Below are 21,160 nucleotides of genomic sequence, written 5' to 3' on the forward strand. Positions count from 1 at the left end.
TAAAGTTTTAAAAATCTGTCGCCTTAAATATGGCCATGCTCTGCTCTTTCAGTAGGTCAGCGCACCACTTCCAGTTAGCTTCGAAGGGTCATTAACCCTTCAGAAGATACCAGCATAATTCTTTCACCAAAAAAGTCATGCCACATCCTGAAAGTCCTGCAGCTGAACCGGCCTGCTGAAATGGCCAGCTCCAGAGGTACTCATGTTCTGGTGCAGGGAACTTTTAGTTTTGTTAAGTTGCCTGTAAGTAGAAAGTTTGGGGTTTTCTTGTGATAAAAATTTCATTTTGTATTTTAAGTCAGCAGCTGCCAAACACTGTATTTGGTCCTGCCTCTGCTTTTTTATTTGCACTGGTATTTACTTTTTTGTTATTCTCTACATTTATGCAAATAGCACATCAAGGCAACATCAAGGTACTATGCCTTTGCGTAGGTGCCAGCTGTTACCAGGAAAGGATGTATAGAAACAGGCAACAGAGAAGATTAAGCAAGGACAGAGTGGGATGAAGGAAGAAATGAACACCTCTCTTGGCCTTTTCATTGCTTCAAGCCACTGTCTTGAGAGTTATGCATCTTTTTATTATATGCTACAAAACAACATATAGTAAACAAATCCATATTCAACTTCATAAGCTATTTGCTACAGTCCGTGGTGTAATTTCCGCTGCCTAAGTAACGTATGGCAAAATGATTTCAAGTTTAGGTCTCCATTTGGATGGGAAAAGTGTGAGCAATATATTAATTCAAATTAAAAACATACACTAAAATGAAAAAACGACATCTCACAAGGGAAAAAGCAAAAGTAGAGGTAGAAAATTAGGGATGAAGAAGAGCATAAAAGGGAGTTGCTGCACTGAAAAATGAGACAGAAGAATGAAGGCAGTGAGGTAACAATGAGGAATCCATTATGTTTAGATTAGCAGAGTTCTCTAACATAAAGGAAGCAGCTTTTATAAACCGTGTGTCTCTGGAACATGTCATGCAGATGAAAGTGCTTAAGATGCACAGGTAGCAGCAGCAGACTTCTGCTGACAGGGTTTAGTCATTGCTGGTGACAGAATTAGGTCAGCAGAGCACATTACAAATAATTCAAGCTTTTTACCCTGGTTTTCTTTCCAATATTATTGCTGGTGCATAGGGAATCTGTAAAAAGATATTGCTGGTATGGCTGATGTGTTATCATGCTTGCAACTAGAAGTTCCAATGTAAATTATGTGATGTAACGTCACAAATGCTAGTTCAGTGAGAAACTTGTTTTAAAATTTTGAAGTCAAGGGAGTGATTAGCAGTTGCATTTCATTTAGAACAGAGTTGTGGAAAAGCTGTGGAGAGCCTCCAGCAGAGAGCTACAAAGATGATGAAGCGGCTGGAGCACCTTTCTTATGAGGAGAGACAGAGAGCTGGGTCTGTTCTGCCTGGAAAAGAGAGGCCGAGAGAGGGGGTCTTATTTATGCTTATAAATATCTCAAGGGAGGGTGTCAAGAGGACGGGACCAGACTCTTTTCAGTGGTGCCCAACCATAGGATGAGGGGCAATGGGCACAGACTGAAACACAGGAGGTTCCATCTAAACACAAGGAGAAACTTCTTTCCTTTGAGGGTGCCAGAGCCCTGGAACAGGCTGCCCAGAGAGGTTGTGGAGTCTCCTTCTCTGGAGACATTCAAACCCGCCTGGATACCTTCCTGTGCGATCCGCTCTGGTGAACCTGCTTTAGCAGGCGGGTTGGACTAGTCCAGGGGTGTCAAACTCTTTTTCACCAGGGGCCACATCAGCCTCGCGGTTGCCTTCAAAGGGCCGAATGTAATTTCAGGACTGTATAAATAGTCCTAAAATTATATTCGACCCTTTGAAGGCAACCGCGAGGCTGATGTAGCCCCTGGTGAAAAAGAGTTTGACACCCCTGGACTAGATGATCTCCAGAGGTTCCTTCCAACCTCAGCCATTCTGTGACTTCTCTTGGGCCTCCTCTTCCTCCTCTTGCCTTATTGTAGATGGTTTCTGAGAAAACATGTAGCTTTTGGCAAAGCGCTGCAGATCAGGGGTCAGTTTGGGAAGGTGCCATTTGCTGAGTTCCCCTTCAAATCCAGAGGATCAGTCTGTGGGCAGGTTAGATTGCATTTAGGTTATTGCTGCTTCTGGATCTGAATGCTGCATTTATCTATAATGCTGTGAGAATTAAAAAAAAAAAAAATTATTCACGTGAATAAAGCTCAGCGCTTTCTCTTAATGACTTTCTAGAGCAGAAACCGGAGCCCTCGGGCAGCATCCCAGCTTGGGCAGGTGCCTGAAATGTATGCAGGAAAAATATGATGCCAATAATATAAGATGGCTTCAAGTGGCAGCAAATGCAGAGCAAAGGGAAAAGGCAAAATCCCTTCTGCCTCCCACATCTATATTTCCTTGGCACCCTCCCTCCCACCCGCGGTGTGGGACTGTGGCCACCGCCCCTCCGCGCTGCGGGGATTGACGGGGAGCCCGAGGGCGCACGGCCCGGAGCCCGGCGAGCGGGAATGGCGGAGCGGGGCGCTCTGCAGACCTCGGGTTTGCCGAGAACACCCCGGTCTGCAGCTTCCAGCCGTGACCCACGGCGCCGCCTTCCCCAGCCGCGGCCGAAACCGCCCGCGGGAGGCGCTGCGAGCCTGGCCCGGCGCGGCCCCGCCGCACGGCAGCGCGACAGCGGCGCTACGGCCGTGCCGTAAAGCGGCGTGGAGCGCCCCACGTGGGCGGGCGGCGGCATGGGGAAGCGGCGGGGCGGGCGGGAGCTGCTGCGCAGCCTGACCAAGCGGCAGAAGAAGCACCTGCGGGAGTTCGGGGAGGAGCACCCGTTCTACGACAAGTGAGTTCCGCGGAGGGCGGGAGCCCTGAGCCCCCCGGCCGGCCGTGCCTTCCCCGCGGGCTGGGCCGGGCCGCGCCGCTCCTTTCCCGGGGGAACCGCGGCTGCTCCGGGGCTCCAGGCCCGAAGCCTGGGCCGCGCAAGGAGTGCGCCTTCCCGTAGTGTCTGTGCGCCCCCCGGGGGAGAAGGGGAGCTGCGGCTGCCGCCCCCGAGCTTGAAATCTCGAAAGCACCGGGGAAAGCAGAAAATCCGGGCTCGGATTTGCTTGTAACAAACGTCGTAAAGCCCTCTCGAGCAGTGGCAGAGCCGAGGGGCGTCAGCTGGGCTCCTGTTCTGGCGCCGGGTCCGTCCCACGGCCGGTCTGGGCTCCTGCTCCTTCCACAGCCCGCGCTGGTCTCGCCGAGGCCGTGGGAGCGCAGCGCTGCAGGCTGCTGCGGGGGACCCGTGCTCGGGGCGGGAGCCCTCGGTCAAAAAGGGCACCCTGCTTCTGGAACCCCTGTGAGCTCGCGAGGAGTGAGCTGCTTATTCCGCGCGCTGTGTGGCTGGGTGCTGCTGTGAACGCGTAGAAGCCTGCGAGGAAGGCACTGTCAGGTCACCTCTTCAGTTTAACGTTACGTGCCTTTAGTAGCAGGGAAACAGTGCTAAGGTCTGTTATTTGCGGGCACCCTGGGACCCTCCTGGCGCGTATCGCCGGTTTGGAAGGCAGAGCCCTGGCCTGTGCCTCACCCTGTGCAGTGACGCTCTGTCCTGCTCAAGGCTCCGCATCTCTTTGAAAGAGCTGAGGTTAGCTTAAGCCCAGCTTGTACAGTATCTTGTTTGCAGAATTGTAGTCCCAACAGTGGTTAATTGATGTGTTTTTCCTGCATTATGTGTCCTTCCCACTTCACAGATCGATATTTAGTGCTAGAGGCAGGCTCGTGCTCTGGTTAACTTTGCACAAGCAACCCTTGTAGTATAGATTCCTTTTAACACCTCATCTTCTAATTAAAGCCAGATTCTACTTTAAAACATTCCACTTCTTGCTCAGTTATAGTGCTTGAGCACTTAAGTTTCGCATACAGAGTATAGCATCACCTCAGAGGGTTACCTCACAAGGTAAGTGCTGAGTCTGTTTTCTTAGGGAGAATTATGTGATGCTTTGGTTTTAAGCTTTCCTTTAACTTCTCTAAGACTCATATAACTCATCAGTTCTTTCTCCCCATCATCTGTTTCATCCTTGGTATAACATCATTGACAGAGTAAGAATTTTCAGTGCTTTCTTTTCAGGGTTTCTGGAAGACCAGAAGCAACTCAAATCTGTGAACTGGTAATATACTTTTATTTCTTCCTTACTTTCACCTTTGTGTAGCTCAGTGAAGTGAAACACTTAGCATTTCACGTTACCAAGTTATTCAGGCTGATCAAGTTGTTCCCTTTAGAAAACCTGCATTCAGGAAATTAAAAAAAAAATGTGATTTTTGTGTGGCTCTGAGTTGTTCTCCACAGTGTCTAACTCAAAACTGTAATACCATGAGATGGCAGAAGCAGCAGGAAATAACATAGCTGTTCTTGAGGTTTTTTGCATATTGCTTAGTCACAGTGAAAAGTAAATCGTGCTTTATGCTGTTTTAATAATGTTAAGAAACTCAGTGTTGCACGAGTTAAGAGATGTTCTGTTCTCTACTGAATGAAGACATATGTTAATGCTCATTCTTCTGCTTCAGGTTGCCAGTGCTTTTCTTTCAGTCAGGATTTGGTAACCTCCATTATTGTCAGATCAATAAAAGACTTCAAAGTTTCAGTCTGGAAAAATGAATTATTCTGCTTCATCTGTTTCCATTAGCAATTTTGTGCATTAATATAATATTTACTGATTTTCCTTTTTTGGGTTGAAAGGAACTAAGAAAGAAGGAAATGGTGCTGTGCTTATACTCCTGGTTTCACTATAATTTTGGCTATAACCTGTCACACTGTTTGTGTGAGCCCGGGACAGAACTGGCTCCGAGTCTGGCTTGTTTGAAGCTTCGAGCTTTACAGCTGAGCCAAACCTGACTGACTCCCCAGTGGACTGTTGTCAACTGACAGCTATTTCGCTTACCTTCTTGAAAGCCAGAAACATTTTCAGTGTGCTCTGTCCCTTGTATGCGCGCGCTTCTACGATTTTTGCTCTGTGTGTGGTTTTCTTAGGAAAATCCGGTGCCAGTTCAATAAATGCCTTGTCTGTGGAGATCAAATGTTCTCACTCAGATGAGACTGGAAGAACCAAATTTTGTGATGCTCTAAGTCAAATCAGTGCAGAACAAGGCACTTCAGCCTAAGTCTACCAGGGTGCTTTCAAAATCTAAATGAAGGTGGCCAGACATAAATATTTGCATAAAACGGTGATTTTTTTAAAAAAATTCCATTGCATCTGCATAACGGTAGGATGGGAGAGGGAAAACATAACATGAGAAGTCGAGGTTGAGGGTATTTGTCTGCTGCTGAATAGAGTGTCGCTGTTGTTGCTGTTACACTTGTGTTTTCCTTTCCAGTCTGAGAACTCTGATAAATCGAGTGCAGAAAGTGATTCAGAGACTGAAGCGGACCAGGTATCTGTGTATCATAAGCTCCTGGCTACCCTGAAGACCTCTCCTGAGTCTGAGAGTGAGGAAGAGGAAGATGAAAGTGAGTCAGAAGAAGCTGAGGAAAGTGAGACAGAAATGGACAGCGAAGGGTCGCAGGAGACCGGAGAAGGAGATGGAGACGAAGAAGATAAGAATGATGTACCAGGTCAGGAAGAAGGTAGTTTGTCTTTTCCCATGCTTTGGTAAATGTTGTTTCAGTTAGAAGGTTCAAATAACTTGTATTTTTAGCCAGGATCCTGGTGCAGACTGGCTTGTTGGCTGGGTGCTCTTCTGGCTTGGAGACTCTGTTGCCTCTGTGTGGGTGGGAGCAGCAGCTGCTGATGGATTTAGCAGGGGAGAGGGGAGCTGTGCTCATTTTCCAGCAGACAGCTCACTGCTGCTTCCTCAGATGTTGTTTGTGCGGCGGCACAGAGGAAATCCACATGGAGCGGCACACCAGGGGTTCTCACCCACTCGTGGGAGACGCAAGCTGTTCTCGCACACAGCATCTGGCCTGGCTGCTGCCACCGAGAGGAGGGGAAGGTTTGCCTCGCAGCAGAGGAAAGAATATGTAAATCGGAAGGAAGCCTCCTTCCCTATGATGAGGCATCCTCATTCATGAAGCCTGCAAAGAAATTCTAGGAGAGAGGAGGCAACTTTTTCTTATTTTCAGTTATTTGGGGTCTTCGGAAACTAAAATTTACATTCCTCAAATAGGTTGTTTCTTTAATTTTCTCTGGGGAAACACATGTTTTCTATTATGTAACATTTGACATGCTAGCCAAATGTCATCTTTATTGTAGAATACAAAGCCCGCTTTTATCTTTTTGGATAGAGTATTGGGAGAAAAAAAATGGTAACTCAGAGGGAACAACCTAGCTAGCAAGAGCTAGCTATACATAGTAACTTTTCCTGGAGAATATAACCCATTTCTTTCTCTCACAAGTCACAGCTACAGACACAGCAGAGCAGACACTGGGCCAGGAGCAGGCTGATGGCGCAGACACCTCTTGTGACACAAGTCATGGAGTAATTGAGGAGTTTACTGATGTGAAACACGAATCTGAATTTAGCTTGGAAACCAATTTCATGGAAGAGGAGAGTGGAGATTGCAGTGCGGATCAGAGAGACAGCAATTCTTCACAAGCCTTTTCAGAAGGTAAAACACAGTATGTTCGTGTGTAGTGATCTGCCTCTGGAGGAATATCCGTAAACGTGTGTAAATTGTCAGACACCCTAATGATATGCTATATAGCTTCTGCATTTTTCCGCTACATTATTCATTGTATTGCCCACATGGGAGCTGGTTACCTAAGGGACACTTAACGCCAATGCAGACACGTAGCTGAACCATTTGTTCTCTGTAGCCCCTGTGCATTGGGATTTGTGCCTCATTTCTGTTATGACCAATAAAGCTTGAAATATCAGGAACCATAAATGCGCATGGAGGGGGCCGTCTTGTTCCGTTGGTTTAATAGTAGTTTAAAAAGTAATGTGAAGGGCCTTGCATGCCAGCACTTGACTGTGGAAGATATTCTTGGCACAGACAGCGCAAGAGATAATCATAAAGCTGGCCTGTGAGGGCATCCTTCACAACTCAGTGGAGTTAGAGGTGAGATTCTGGGACGCTTGGGGCAGCCGCAGTAATTTAGACAAATGCTCGGTGCTCTCCGCGTTTTGAAGGTTATGCAGAGGAGTCCGACTGCACCAGGATCGGAAAGGCATGAGGCACCAGTGGAGCATCTGTGTGGTATCTTTGAAGGGTGCAGCCCAGGATCTCAACGCCGCAGCGCGCTGATGGTTGTAATCTGAGCTCCAGTGCTGGAGTCAGCCCACCATGTGTAGTACAAATAACTGCGTGCCTGAGCGTGTGATCTTTCAGGGATATGCCACACGCTGGCACTTGGCAGAGCTATTCCTATGTTGTGCTCTGTGGTTTTAATATCAGATGGCATCGTTTGGGAGAGAAAAATAAGTTCGTAGCATCCCTAGTGATGCTGGCTTGTCATTTTGGAGCAGCAGCTGACATTAGATCTGGGAGGCAGCCTAGCTGACACATGAAATGCGTGGAAGCATCAAAGGGCCATGTGATAGAAAAAACAGCTCGTGCTTGTTACCATGAGAATGCAATGCTGTTGGCGTTGCATTCTGATGAGAACTGTAGCTCTCCAACTGCATGCTAAGTGCCCTAACAGCTTTGTTCAACCTGTAAACGATGTGCTACTTTTCAGTGGGTTCCTGTAGCTCGGAAGTGGCTTTGTAGGCTATATTTATAAGAAGTATTTATAGGCTATTTATAAGAAAACAAGATGGCAGAAAAGGGATGGATGCTTACTCTCGTGCTGGGGTCACTAGAATTCCTGACAGTGCTTCATATTATTCCATCTACTTTGACAAATACTGGAATCAGTAAAACTCAAGAGAGAACCTGTATTACAGTTAGGTAGTATCGTGTTCATTTGCATTGCTGGGAAGATGCTCTCGCCGTGTCATAATTAGCAAATGTCCTGACTTTTGGCTGACTAACTCGTACGCAGGCTAGATATCCTTTGGCAAGCACTAGTGTTCTGTAATTAGTTTTCTTTATGCAGTGAGTGCTGCTGTGCTGCAAGCGATGTACAGGGCTTGGTTTTCAAAAGAAGCTTTGCATGTGACTTGTGCATGGCAATGTCTTTGAATATAATATGGTTTTACAGTTTATTTCCTCTCTGTCCTTTTCTAAAAGAAATGGTGATTAGATAAATCAGACTTTTGCTCACTTCAGGCAGACTTTGCCTCACTTCCCCAAAACCCGCCTAATCTTTCTCTGCTTTTTCACAAACTGTGTTCATATCACTGGCCAAAGATGCAAAGCCCTGGGCAGAGCTGCTTATAAATTTAAGAAGGGCAGTAAGTTCGCTTCAGTCTTTACTGTTGACAGCCTGTTTCACCTGCAAGGGACGAACATGTCAGAGCTTAAGGCAGAAAATTGCCACAGTGTTTTCTGCTACGTATTGCTTTCCTGTCCAACATTTGTTTTGTGATTGAAAGTTCTAGTACTTCCATAAGTGCTGCTGCTGCTTTTTTTTTTAAAAGCAATCTGTCAAATCTGTTCAGTGTATTCTTGAGAGAATTTGACATCCTTTCTCTCATCTCCCAGTGCTTTGAAATAACTCCTTTCGACTGATTTTGGCCAGCATGGAAACTGTTTGTCTCATTTGCAAAACCTCAAACTTGATTCCAGTATTAGCTAAAATAGTTCTCAGGATATTTTGTTGTTGTTGTTATAAACAGATCCATTTAAACAACACATGGACAAAGAACTCCAAGAAAAAGAAGTAGAAAAAATGTCTACGCTTCCTAAAACTTCAAGTCAAAGCAAGGTAACAGTGTTCTGTAGCCATGCAGACTTCCTAAAGATGCCTGGATCAAAACAGCTCTTTTTTTAATACAAGTGAAGTAGTTTCATAATTGTTATTATTAGCTGTTGACACCAGAATTGTCAGTATTTTATCAATATGTTGTTGCTAAAGTGTTTTCTTCACCTAATGTTGAGCGAGAGTTGAAATCCAAAGTCTGCTGTTGAGTAGGCATATGGCAACACATCTGAAAACCGTAGCTTTAGAGTTGGATCTGCAGTCCTGAAACCACAGGACTAGTACTCTTGACACAGGGTAGAGCCAGGACTGGTTTCTGAGCGGTACAGCAGGATGCCAGGGACGTGCTCTGCAACTCAATGGTGAGGTGGCCATGAGATGCCTGTGTCTCTGTGCACAGTTAAAAGCCGGTGAAGGGGAATTTAATACTCATGTTGTTAATACTGAAAATAGTAGGTGAATTACAATACCAGAAAACCACTTCATTGCTTGAGAGAGAATATTGTTTTTCAGAATATTCATTTTTAGACAAACCTTTGCTTCCTAACTTTTTCACAGCTGATTTTGTTTTGGAGGGTTGCCTTGCATTCTGGTCAGCCATATGTTGGGTGGCATTCATTGGAAGATATCCAATGGTTAGTCAGAGAGAAAGTTTTTTTTTTTTTAATATGGTGGCCAAAAATACTGGTGCCACCTGAAACAGTGCGTGATATATCTTTGCTTAACTTGGTGTAGCTACGTTACGGAGATAGATAGGGACGACTTGCGTAGCAAAAGGCTTAGAATTTAGAGTTTTTTCCCTACAACACTGGTAGCTTTTGCTCTTGAAATCAGAGACTCCAACAAGATTGTATTTAGCAACTAATTCACAACTTCCGAGTTTAGTCACTAGTGGGGTTTTGTTTTAATCTTTAAACAAAATACAGACCTCAGTGCGGCTGACTTATAAGCATAGAATCCAGGATTCTCATCTTGTCCCTGGTTTGTGCCACTTATGTGCTGGATGGGTTAGACAGCAGTGACATCCTTCCTCTTCTTCCATAATTTTATCTGTAAAATGAGGATGATTGTAGAGACATTACTGCAAAATACCTCCAGATGTACTGACCACAAGTTTATTTACCCTGGTAGACTCTAAGGAAGATATCACGTATTGAAAAGAAGATTTCAACTTGTATGATGAAAAGATAATCTCTCAAATTTCATTAACTTGATTAAGCTGCCAGCTGTGGTGATATGCTTTTAAGTGTACTAAGCTGGGTGCATATAACTGGTTTTTGTTTGTTTTTTTTTTTTCAGTGGCCAAGGCTGGGCCAACTAACTTTTTCTTCCACTTTGGAGAAGCATAAAACATTGAAAGCAGACAAAGAAATTGATGTGAAACAGCTTTATCTCCACAAGCCTTTAGAATCCACTTGGCCAAAAGTGAATAAACAGTTCCTGTCCTCCACGAACAAACCAAACGATCCCTTTTTTACCCCATTACAAAGAGAGCTCTTCTGCATCATGAATACGTACTGGGACTTGTTCTATCCAGAAAGAAATGCTTTAACAAATGGAGAAGAAATCCGACAGGTTTACTGCTTGCATGCCTTGAACCACGTTCTGAAGGCAAATGCCCAGGTGCTCAGCAACAACGCCAAGCGGAGAGACCAAAAGCCGGGGACTGACAGCGATGACTACAGGGATCAGGGGCTCACTAGACCCAAGGTACAAGAGCTTCCTTAGTGGGATTCCCCCATCCCCACCCTGGGTGTCTGGTCAGCATGTGTGAACATCCTGGTAGTTTATCCAGAAGTATTTCTGTCACTGCCTACAGGTGACATATTCCTGGGCCCCTGCCTTTCATAGAATCACAGAATGGTTGGGGTTGGAAGGGACCTCTGGAGATCATCTAGTCCAACCCATCTGCTAAAGCAGGTTCACCAGAGCAGATCGCACAGGAAGGTGTCCAGGTGGGGTTTGAATGTCTCCAGAGAAGGAGACTCACAACCTCTCTGGGCAGCCTGTTCCAGGGCTCTGGCACCCTCAAAGGAAAGAAGTTTCTCCTCGTGTTTAGATGGAACCTGCTGTGTCAGTGTGTGCCCATTGCCCCTCATCCTATGGTTGGGCACCACTGAAAAGAGTCTGGTCCCGTCCTCTTGACACCCTCCCTTGAGATATTTATAAGCATAAATAAGACCCCCCTCTCAGCCTTCTCTTTTCCAGGCTGAACAGACCCAGCTCTCCGTCTCTCCTCATAAGAAAGGTGCTTCAGACCCCTCATCATCTTAGTAGCCCTCCCCTGGACTCTTTCCACATGCTTTATCATGCCTGAAAGTCGTCTGCCGTGGGTAGGGCAGATCCCCTGGGAGCAGCAGTGAGCAGGGGCTTGTCATCCAGCCTGGTTCTGTGCTGAGCCATGAGTTTGACTGCTCTTTTTTTTTTTTTTGTCCCCCTATCACCACAGACTGACATGTCACCTTTTCCTGCTTCCGTTTCTAAACCTACCCATACAGAAAGGTGCCTCCGCATCGATCTGCAGTGTTAACGCAGGTAGTGTTGGATGTCACCCGGTGTGGGATGTCCCAGAAATTTTTTTTTTGTCCTTAAGCTCTGCTAAGGACTTGCCTGCATGGAAGGATCTTTCTGTACCTGGGAGACCTCAGGGAATCTCAGTCCTATTGTCAAGGCCACCCATCGTAGTCAGTGAGGATGGCCTCAGACCAAGGCTTCTGGATTCACAGCATCCTGTAGTTGATAACCAGGTGGATTCAGCTAGGGCTAGCCTGTCTCTGCTGGTGCCAACTACCTGTTGAATTGTTTCAAAGTTGGGTTTCGGTGTTTGCTGCACGCCTGGCAAATGCCTTTGGTTTCTGTGTTGACTTCCCAGTTATATATTTATATTTCAGAGTGCTGTGCAGAGGCTATTGCCACCCATCCAGGAGCTCTGTCTGTGTATTGTGGGAGCTCTTGCTCGCTTGCAGGGGTAGGAAGAACAGGAGAATGCGTTTAATTTTCAGTTCCCCTGTCATCACACTCTGGGTTTAGATGGGGAGCCAAACTGAGCTGCTGGCCAGTACCTGCTCATGAGCACACTTGCATCCCAGCGCATCTTCTCTCCTTGCCGCATGTCAGAATTGTTTTGTTCTGATTGTTGGTCTGCCCCATGGAGGCAGATCTAAGTAAAAAAAAATTCTTAACATACAGTTAACTGTGAGTGTTCATATTTTATGTGTCGTAACTGTTGATCTACACAGGTACTGATGATAGTGCCCTTCAGGGAATGTGCTTTGCGAATTGTGCATATTTTCATCAGTCTGCTTGAAGTGAATGACAAAAGAAAAATAGATGTAAGTAATAAAAAGCGCTTCAAAGGGGAGTTTGGTTCTGACCCAGAAGAGAAGCCCCCCAACCTGAAAAGACCTGAAGATTATGAAGCCGTCTTTGCTGGCAACATTGATGACCACTTCAGAATTGGTAATGACCTCCTGAACGGATGATTTTTAGGTTGTAAAGAACTGAGAAGTAAGAAGTTCTTCCTAAATGTCTAGGAGCTATCAGGGCTGGGAGTTTCTGGTGAGACTCTAGGCTCTGTGGTATTCATGCTGGTTTTGCACTGACAGCTTGGATTTTTCTGAAAATCTTTCTTGCCTTGTCAGAACTTAGGAAGATAAAATACAAAAGTAATAATTTTCATGTCAAGTTCAGAATCACTTAAAATGCAATTATTGGTTTCTTGTAGCAAGACTGCCCACACCTCATTTTAAAGAGGATGGCCTTGATTATGCAGGAGAGTCTTTCATGTTATTAAAAAAAAAAGTCTCTTTGGTTTAATTAGCCTATTTACAGTGTTTCTTGTAATCAGTAATGATTGGAACAAAAATAAATCTTAGCACCAAGCAAAGCAGTTTCCTACTGTGCCCATGGTATTTATGAAAGCAAAGGGGTAACCAGCAAGTAGGACTGTTGGAGAAGCAGCAAATTTGAGACTGTTTCGTAACATTGTAATCTCATGATGGTTTTTTAATTCAGTATGCAGAGAATTAGCTAGTGGCTTAGTTCCTGGAGCTGCCATGGTGAGTGGGCAGTTTTTCTAACTTAACTTGACAGATCAGAGGCTTTTGAAATTATTGCCCCTTGAAAGATAAATTGGCATCCCAAGAGGTTTGATGATACAGTGGAAGATGCGAGCAGGTTCCCCTCAGTCTTTCTCCCTTCCTCAGTGAGTATCTCTCTGGCTGAGAGCATCTTACTTTCAGTAGCATAATAATTTTCCTTACTGTCCTCTCCTATATCACAATCTGTGTGATCCACTTACTAGGTGTGAAGAAATACTTTCAATGCTGTTACTTGCAGAAGCAAATCATAGAAGCAGAATAATTACTCTTTCTTACTGTGCCTCACACCCCGTTACTTCTGCACAAAGATCTAATTTAAAGCACGTTTGTTATGCCTTACTAAAACCACCCCTTCACATTTTTAAACAGAAAAAAGACTTGGTGGTGTTAAACTGCGTGTACACTGTGATAAGTGATATCTTCTTGGAAATTCAACCAGTTGTGCCTTTCTTTTTCTTTCCATTTTTATCATTGGGTTAAAATAGATAGCAGGAGGGGTCCCTGTTGATACCTGTGTGAAATTCTTGCAAGTGCCTTCAGCTGTGCCCATGGGAGTTGGATTCAGACAGCAAGGGAGAGAAGTTGAAGAGGCACCTCTGTTGGGCAGATAGTAGCAGGTGGCTTGATCACGACAACTTGGATTTTTAAGATCAGAAAACCGTGGGTCCTGGCAACATTGCCATGTAGTTATGACATAGGTAACAAATGCCTTCAATTCCTCACTTTTGTTTTTTCTTTAACATGAGAGGTGATGCATAAACTAGTTTGGCATGTCCACTGCAAGGCTGGTTATGCTTTTAGTCATCATCACACAAAGAACCTTTTCCTTTGCGTTCTAGGAGTAACTGTCGTGGCCTTGTAAATAAAGGCGCGTTATTGTCAAGAGGCCCGCACTGAATTTTGCATGACAGATTAAGGTAACGGTTACTCTGGTACCTAATGGCAGACCAAAGTCTAGGATTTAGGGAGAAGAGAATAGTTAATCATTTCTGCTTTTTTTTTTTTCTTAAGTTCTTCAGCCTGCAGAAATACATCCCCCTTTTTAGCAGAACATAACCAAAAAATGTGTTTCAGTTAAAAAATGTCCAGGCTATGAAAAATCTGGAAAAAAGTACTACTGAAAGAGTTTGCCAGACTTCATGAAAATCTGCCAAATGCTTGTCAAATTGGGGGTAGGTAAGCACTTTTCAGGGAAAGAAGAGTTTGAGACAGATTGGTTTTGTCCAGCTATAATCATTAGTATGCGTTAAGGGAGGGGAGATGTAGGGAGTTACTGTGACAGAGCATGCTGGAAGAACATGGTTGATAATCGACCTTAACTTAAGAAAATGCTGTTGGTTTTTTTTCGGACAGGGGTTGCGATTCTTCAAAAGAGTATGAGACTGTACGCACCGTTTTACTCATCGGATATCATCATTGCCTCTCCCCTGGGTATGAGGACTATTATTGGTGCAGAGGGGGAGAAGAAGAGAGATTTCGATTTTCTATCATCAATAGAAATTCTCATAATTGATCAAGCAGATATTTACCTGATGCAGAATTGGGAACATGTTCTGGTGCGTTTTCTGTATGTATTCACTTTTGTGTTGTGGTGTGTCTCGTTAGTCTGATATAACTTAGTTTTGGCAGTGAATGTATTGCTATTTTTTTACTGACTTCATTCCAGACATGTGGCTTGTTCCTTTTCTTCCCTCCACCTTGATATTTTCCCTATACCGAAGATATTCTTTCTACAGCTTTTGGGTAGAATTCAGCACTTGTTCTCTGTAAGTCTTAGTATTTGGTGCCTTAGTGGCAAATTTCATCAAAGGTTTTTTGGACAGTTTTAATTATCTTGCAGGATGAGATAATAATGATTCCTTTAATCACATCTGGGAGAAAATATGCCAGCTGTCAGGCTGCCCGGTGTCTCAGTCAGACTGCAGCCGTGTGAGGAATCTGTACAGCCTAATTCACATTCCTCCAGAAAGCAATAGGAGTTGGTGCCTGTCTCTGCTGACTGTAGAGTCACTAACCGTTAGTCACGTCCAAAGCTAAACAGTATGAAGATTTTCCTGTACGTGTAATGAAAATACCGCTCTGGGATTGTGGCTCGTATGCAGTCATACCCGTGCTTTTTGGCTTTTGGTTAGTAGAAGTTTTCAGTGTTGAAAGGTTGTGGGTTTTTTCCACATAGAAACACTTTTGAGGTACCTGGGCCATGCATTTTGACACTGATGTTACTGTACATTTTGAATGAGCCCAGAATGTGTCTTATTTCCCGGGGAGTCCCAGGAAAGGCACGTGAGCCTACACAGTGTCCAAGGAATCAGTCCTGGAGCCTTTTTGCTGTTTTTTCCTTTGGGTGCAGGTGCCTGCCATGCAGCGGTGGGGGTGCCAGTCCTAAGCATCAGTCAGTGAGGACAAAATGAGGTGAATTTCCTTACATGCACCCAGACTGTCCCTGAATGGATGGGAACTGCACTCGAACTTCTTTTAGCTCAGAAACCTTGGGCCCATTGACTTTAATACAAACAAATCCATTATACTTGCCCTTTGGGAGAAGACTGTAAGCAAAGGTTACTGCTGACTAAAGAGATGGTAGCTTTCAGTTCTGTGGCAGGAAATCAAGTAAATTACTCTTGCTGTGCTTAATAACTTCCAGACAGTCGCGTTCTGGGAGATTGCTACTTCATATTCTGTGCTGTCTTGCTCGTCCTTGCCCACTTTCTCGCTGCAGTTAGGTCTGTGCAGTCTGGGTGCAGGGGTGTCAGTCAGTAATGATGTGTTTCCATCTCTCTGTGTAGCACCTGATGAAGCACATTAACCTGCTGCCTCTGGATTCTCACGGGGTCGACTTTTCCCGAGTGCGAATGCTGAACCTCAATAACTGGTCCAGGTTTTACCGCCAGACGCTGCTGTTCAGCGCTCTGCAGGATCCCCAGATCAACTCTGTCTTCAATAAACACTGCTGCAATTATGTGGGGCAGGTGAGTTCACGTAGGAGCTGAAAGCTGCCTTTTAAATGCTGTCATAAGGGAGGGGAGAGGAACAGAAAACCCAGCGTGTGGAAAAATTCCATAACTCGGTTGTAGAAAGACTGTGTGCCAGTAATTTCCACCGCCCAAGTGTTTCAGTCTAAATCTTCGTGATGCCGAATGACAATTTCTAATGCTGTGCCAAAGACATGAAAGCCCCTCTTGCAGCAATACATGTTTGATCCTTTTCTTTCATGGGTAGCTGGTTCACGTCAGAAAACAGATATTGTTTTTCCTTAATTTGACACACACAAGTTATCTTGCTTTATTTATTTTGTTGTTAAATGGAGGGTTTGCTTGCTTCCTTTTTTTTCTTTTTCCTCTTACTGTATAAGAAGCACAAACTGCTATTACTTTGAAAGAAACAGGAAAAGCAAAAACCTTAGTTGTTAATCTCAAATATATGGAGGTCAGGGCATAAGCAGTGATCGTAGAGATTTAACAGATCTGGCATGTGTATACATGAATGTAGTTTTGTATTGAGCTTTCTTAAAAACAACCTCGTGCGCTGCTTTGAGACGTGAGGAAGGAGCTGAAGTTGGCTGGAGCGCGGCTTTGACGTGCTGCTTCCCTGAACATCCTGCTCTCTGCTCACAGGTGGCCGTCCGCAACGTCCCCGTCATTGGCTCCATCAGCCACGTCGTGATCCAGCTTCCTCATGTTTTTCGGAGGCTAGAAGCTGAAAGTTCAACTTCTGTAATAGATGCAAGGTACTCTGTTTCAGATTGTTATGCTCTGCCCTAATGATTGTGATTTTAGGTTTAGTTGAGCAGGCTGTTTCCTACAGAGCACAATATGATTTTGCCACAGAAGTTTGCCTTCATTAGTTTTCAGATGCAGGCTGGGCTCTGCACAGGTGGAGGGGAACACTGAACTTCTCCTTGCTAAAGGAGAATGAAGTCTGGGAAGGAAATAGCAATCTCTACCATAACCGCCTAGCACCAAGCCTTTGCCATTTATCTTCTGCACTTGTAAAAATCCTATGAAGTTAAAGAAGGAAAAATGCAGTCAAAATCTTCTGCAGTCTCTTGTGTCTGATAATATTCCTGTTTGAGGTCATCTCAGTATTGGAAAGCTAAATGTTAACTCTGGTTAAAACATTGTGGTTTTTTTTTTCTTAACTCAGGTTTCAGTTTTTCATCGACAAAGTTTTGCCTGAGTACCGCGATGCCATCATGTCACACACACTCATTTATGTTCCATCATATTTCGACTACGTGCGCCTTCGAAATTACTTCAAGAAAGAGGATCTGAATTTTACTCACATTTGTGAATACACTAAAAAGGCTGGTGTCTGCAGAGCAAGACGGTTCTTTCTCAAAGGAGAGAAGCAGTTTTTATTGTTCACTGAGCGTTTCCACTTTTACAAAAGGTGAAATGTGGACCAAGTTTTCCTTTGAATTGCACGTGTGCTGTTTTGGAAGTAGAGTCTGACCTTAATTGTAGATGGGCTGTATTGCTTTTTGAATCTCTTAGATCTTTCTGAGGATTTATTTGACTGAAGTAAGAGCTTTTCAGTTTGCTTTAAAATTTTTGCACATTGTCAGCAGTCTCTTGCAGAGACTCTAACACTTTGGTATGCACAGGGCTTTATTCGAGAAGGTGAGTGCAGCCAAGTTCCACTGATGTCAGGACAGGATAATATAGCCTGCAAAATGGGATTCATTGTGCCTTTTATTTGTGTTCATTAGTGCCACAATAATTACATAAAATTCTGGAAAAGGGTATGTAATTGGTTTAGTAATGCAATATAGCAAGCTGAGGCCACCTGGAAAATTTGCTACGTCCTGACTTGGGGCTGTTTAGAACTTCCTAGTGGAACAATTTTTTCTATTATCAGAAAATGTTTTGGCAAACATTAAAAGTTTCATGAGGCTCAGTCTGATCAAACTTCACTGTCTTAAAATCTAACTCCAAGAGGCTGAATAGTGCAGAATTTGGTAGTGTTCTGTACTTCAGAGGAAGTCACAGTGCTTGGCAGCATTAGACCTGCCATCCCCCCTGCCCTTAATCCACATCTGTGTTAAGTTTTGTCTCCATGACACAGAGTTTATAGAGCTGAGCTACAACTCACAGGCAGTGAAGCTGATGGAAATTAGAAGAAGTGAGATAGGATCGATGTTTTAACATTCACACTTTGTAAAAATTGGCAACAAAGTTACTTTTTTTTTTTTTTCTGCTACAGGTATACGATAAAAGGCATTAGGAACCTGATTTTCTATGAGTTACCAACCTACTCCCACTTCTACAGTGAGATTTGTAATATGATGAAGGCCACGGACAATGCAGTGGATGCTACTTGGACCTGTACTGTGCTCTACTCCAAGTATGATGCTCAGAAATTGGCTGCAGTGGTTGGCATAGATCGCACAGCTCAAATGCTACAGTCCAAGAAAAATGTGCACCTCTTTGTTACAGGAGAAAATGAGTAAGCGATATCGCAGACTGGACAACTGGAAAGACCTGGATTTTACTCCTAATGCACTTTCTGATATTGCTTTTTTAAAAAAGTATTAAACTTTTTACTCCCTTTTACTAAATATTCTGTTGAAGTTGTTCATACAGTATTACGTTTTATATGTCAGTACTCCGTGCAAGAAGAAACAAAGGATGTCGTTCAAGAAAGTAGATCTAGGGGGTTTCTTCTGTATAGAAACAAAATCAATCCAAAACTATTCTCGTATATTGAAAGACTCACTGGTCAGTAGAAATTGACACGGTGATAAATAACTGCCTCTTTTTTTCTTCTCCTTCCAGGAAGCTAAGTCTAATTTAAAAGGAGCTAAAAGTAGAGAAGTTTGGTTTTGTAAGCATGTGCTAGGACTGTGGGAAGATTCTTCTGTGGAGGGGCAGGTGAGCCCAAATGCAAGAAGAAAACATCCATCCTGTGATAAGCTTTGAGGGAATTCTCATCTGGGAGGCTTAAGTAAATACACCAAAGTGAAATAATAAGCTCATTGAGTAAATGCACAGGCACATAATTTTAGGCATTTTTAACCACAGTCTTCATTTCTGTATTTCTCTGAGGCTGTGAACTCAGGTAGTAATTGCAGTCCTGAAATAATTTAGTAGACGTGCAAATACATACAGTTTCTTACTTTGCGTTTTAAAGAATGATACCTGTTAATTTTATGTACCTCTGCCATAGCACACAAGAATTAAGAACCAGCCGCAGCAAAGTTCTCCATGTGAACATCTGTCGGCTGTACAGCCGAGACAGCAGTAGCGGCAAACGAGGATTTTTCCTGTATGGCCTGGGCTGGATGTGGGAGGATTGTGGCTGTGCATATGAAAGCAAGCACACAAAACAGGATTAAGGAATTTTCTTTCTCCACCGGATGTACTTAGCAGAGGTGAATAGCTGACCTCTGAGGAAGCTAAAGTGGGATAGCTATTTAGGGAGATAACATGATGCAGTGCAGCTACTGTTTAAAGAAGCAGCAAGAGTTTTGTGCCAGGGCCTTAACTGTGCAAGGATTTCTCTGCCCCTGCTGAAGTTAATAGCAAAGTGCCTTGATGGGAGTGGGGCCAAATTGTAGTCCCGAGACCCTCATCATTTTTATATCAACTACCTGGGGTTCATTCCTAAGACAAGCACACTTTGAAATTTGAAATGTGTATCGCAGTGTTACATTTTTAATGTTGATTACTACTTATAACTCTCAGATTTCCAAAGTAGTGTGTAAATGCCTCTTTACTGCCTTCAGTGAGTGCTCTGAGATGCAGGCACAAAGTTGATGAGTGGTTGCCCTTAGAGAGCTCACGCATGAGATTCTACCCTTGGCAAAATCTTTATTTCTGTAGTAGGGACTTGGATTTGGTCTCATGTAAAACTTCTCTTTGCCCCCTTTTTATCTTATCTTAAACAATTCCCTGGTGCTGTTCGCACCAGAGCCCTGCAAAGTGTTTTGTCCAGGAGTTGTTCTGACAACGGTGAGCTGCTGGGAGATGGTGAGTGCTGAGGTCAGAGTGTATTCATGGATACCAGAGCTTCATGTGCTGGGGCAACTGCTGGCTAAAATGAGTTACTTGAGCCTGTCTTATAACGCATTTTCCTGATGATAATGCAATTTTCGGAGAGGTGGCTGAACCTAGTACGTTCTTGTGATCGCTCTTAGTCAATTTTAGAAATGGAATATGTATGTCTGGGGTTTGTCTCTTTTTTTTAATTGTGCAGCACTTTAAAAAAAGTTCGAATTCTGACACAAATGTAAGAAGAAAAGACATTAGCAAATACACTATTTTATGTCTTTTTACTTAACAGCATGCAATCTTGGCAGGGCAAGTATTTTGCAACTTTTCCACAAGGATGCACCAATGATGAGTAACTACTCGTCTTGAAGAAACAAACTTGAAAAATAATCTTGTTCATTTTGGTGCCACTACGATACCTTTAAGGGTATGTGCAAATCCTTTTTTGTCAGCGTTTCAGAAGAATCTTGGAGTACTGAAAATGAATCCTGTTCTCTTTTTACTTGTGAAAAGCATCGTAGCGCAGCGGGAGAGCTGACTGCTGGGCATCAGGCAGGCGACTTTCGGGCGCCAGCTGCTCATGTGCAGCAGCGCTGAAGCATTAGCCAGCTTTGGGGAATTCAGACCCAAGGGTAAAAATAAACTGGGATTAAGATGTTAAACAACAATTCCTTTTCAGCATCTTCCATTTCTGAGGAAGTCCTATTAACCGATGACCAAGGGAAAGATGTACTTGTCTGTATGGGGAGATTGTTCTTCCAGCTAGCGAGCTGATGTTGGAATGGCTTCTTTTTTCACTAGTAAAACCTAATCAGGATAATAGGTTTGTCACGTTTTGTTGCTCCTTTCAAAGATGTCAAAAAGGCAATGTTATTTTGTTTTTTATGAAAATGTATTTGTAGGATAGGAGCCAGCCTTCTGCTGCTGACTGTATTAATGTGGAGGAGGGAGGGAAAGGTGACATGGGGACAGTGTCCCCAGCACCAGGGAGCTGCCTCCCGTGAGGAGGCGGGTCCTTAGTTTTGCAGCAGTCATTGGGAGACACGGAATGAATCACGTGAGGGGGAAACTGGAGCATTCTTGTTAATAACAGCAGAATTAACAATTACTGTACAGTTGTCCTGTCACAGGCTGCCAGGATTTCTCAGTTCTGTATTAGTCATGTTCCCGTGGCCTCAACCCCAGGAGTTCCTTTCCAGTGTCTGCAGGTTTTTTTTATTTGGTAGCCAAGCAAGCCTGATGAAATAGTTTGCTTTGTGGGGGGATTTTCAGAAAGCCTGTCTGCAGCAGTGGATGTACAA

At 44.0% G+C, this 21,160-nt stretch overlaps 1 protein-coding gene across 4 annotated transcripts; it reads left to right on the plus strand.

Annotated features, from left to right (window-relative positions):
• Nucleotides 1–2,734: 2,734 nt before the first annotated feature.
• Nucleotides 2,735–20,559, plus strand: UTP25 (UTP25 small subunit processome component). Of its 4 annotated transcripts, none has more exons than XM_065632750.1 (12): nucleotides 2,735–2,835; nucleotides 4,099–4,138; nucleotides 5,343–5,592; nucleotides 6,367–6,573; nucleotides 8,688–8,776; nucleotides 10,070–10,480; nucleotides 12,010–12,229; nucleotides 14,224–14,426; nucleotides 15,657–15,839; nucleotides 16,485–16,597; nucleotides 17,014–17,259; nucleotides 18,073–20,559. In XM_065632750.1, the coding sequence occupies exons 1-12, from the start codon at nucleotides 2,735–2,737 to the stop codon at nucleotides 18,317–18,319; spliced, it is 2,310 nt and encodes a 769-aa protein (XP_065488822.1). In that variant the 3' UTR covers nucleotides 18,320–20,559. The 4 variants fall into 4 exon arrangements, with proteins under 4 accessions (XP_065488822.1, XP_065488824.1, XP_065488823.1 ...); XM_065632752.1 differs by having other exon boundaries at nucleotides 5,343–5,580; XM_065632751.1 differs by having other exon boundaries at nucleotides 5,343–5,580; nucleotides 6,361–6,573; nucleotides 18,073–20,558.
• The last annotated feature ends 601 nt before the right edge of the window (nucleotides 20,560–21,160 follow it).

The sequence above is a fragment of the Caloenas nicobarica genome, chromosome 3 (genome assembly GCF_036013445.1).
Source record: "Caloenas nicobarica isolate bCalNic1 chromosome 3, bCalNic1.hap1, whole genome shotgun sequence".
Lineage (NCBI taxonomy): Eukaryota > Metazoa > Chordata > Aves > Columbiformes > Columbidae > Caloenas > Caloenas nicobarica.

Excerpts from the sequence above, each read along its gene's own strand:
- UTP25 (XM_065632749.1), top strand. The coding sequence starts at position 2,735 with ATGGGGAAGCGGCGGGGCGGGCGGGAGCTGCTGCGCAGCCTGACCAAG. Across the intron at positions 15,840-16,484 it reads GCTGCAATTATGTGGGGCAG|GTGGCCGTCCGCAACGTCCC; the intron begins GTGAGTTCACGT and ends CTCTGCTCACAG. Across the intron at positions 17,260-18,072 it reads CGTTTCCACTTTTACAAAAG|GTATACGATAAAAGGCATTA; the intron begins GTGAAATGTGGA and ends TTTCTGCTACAG.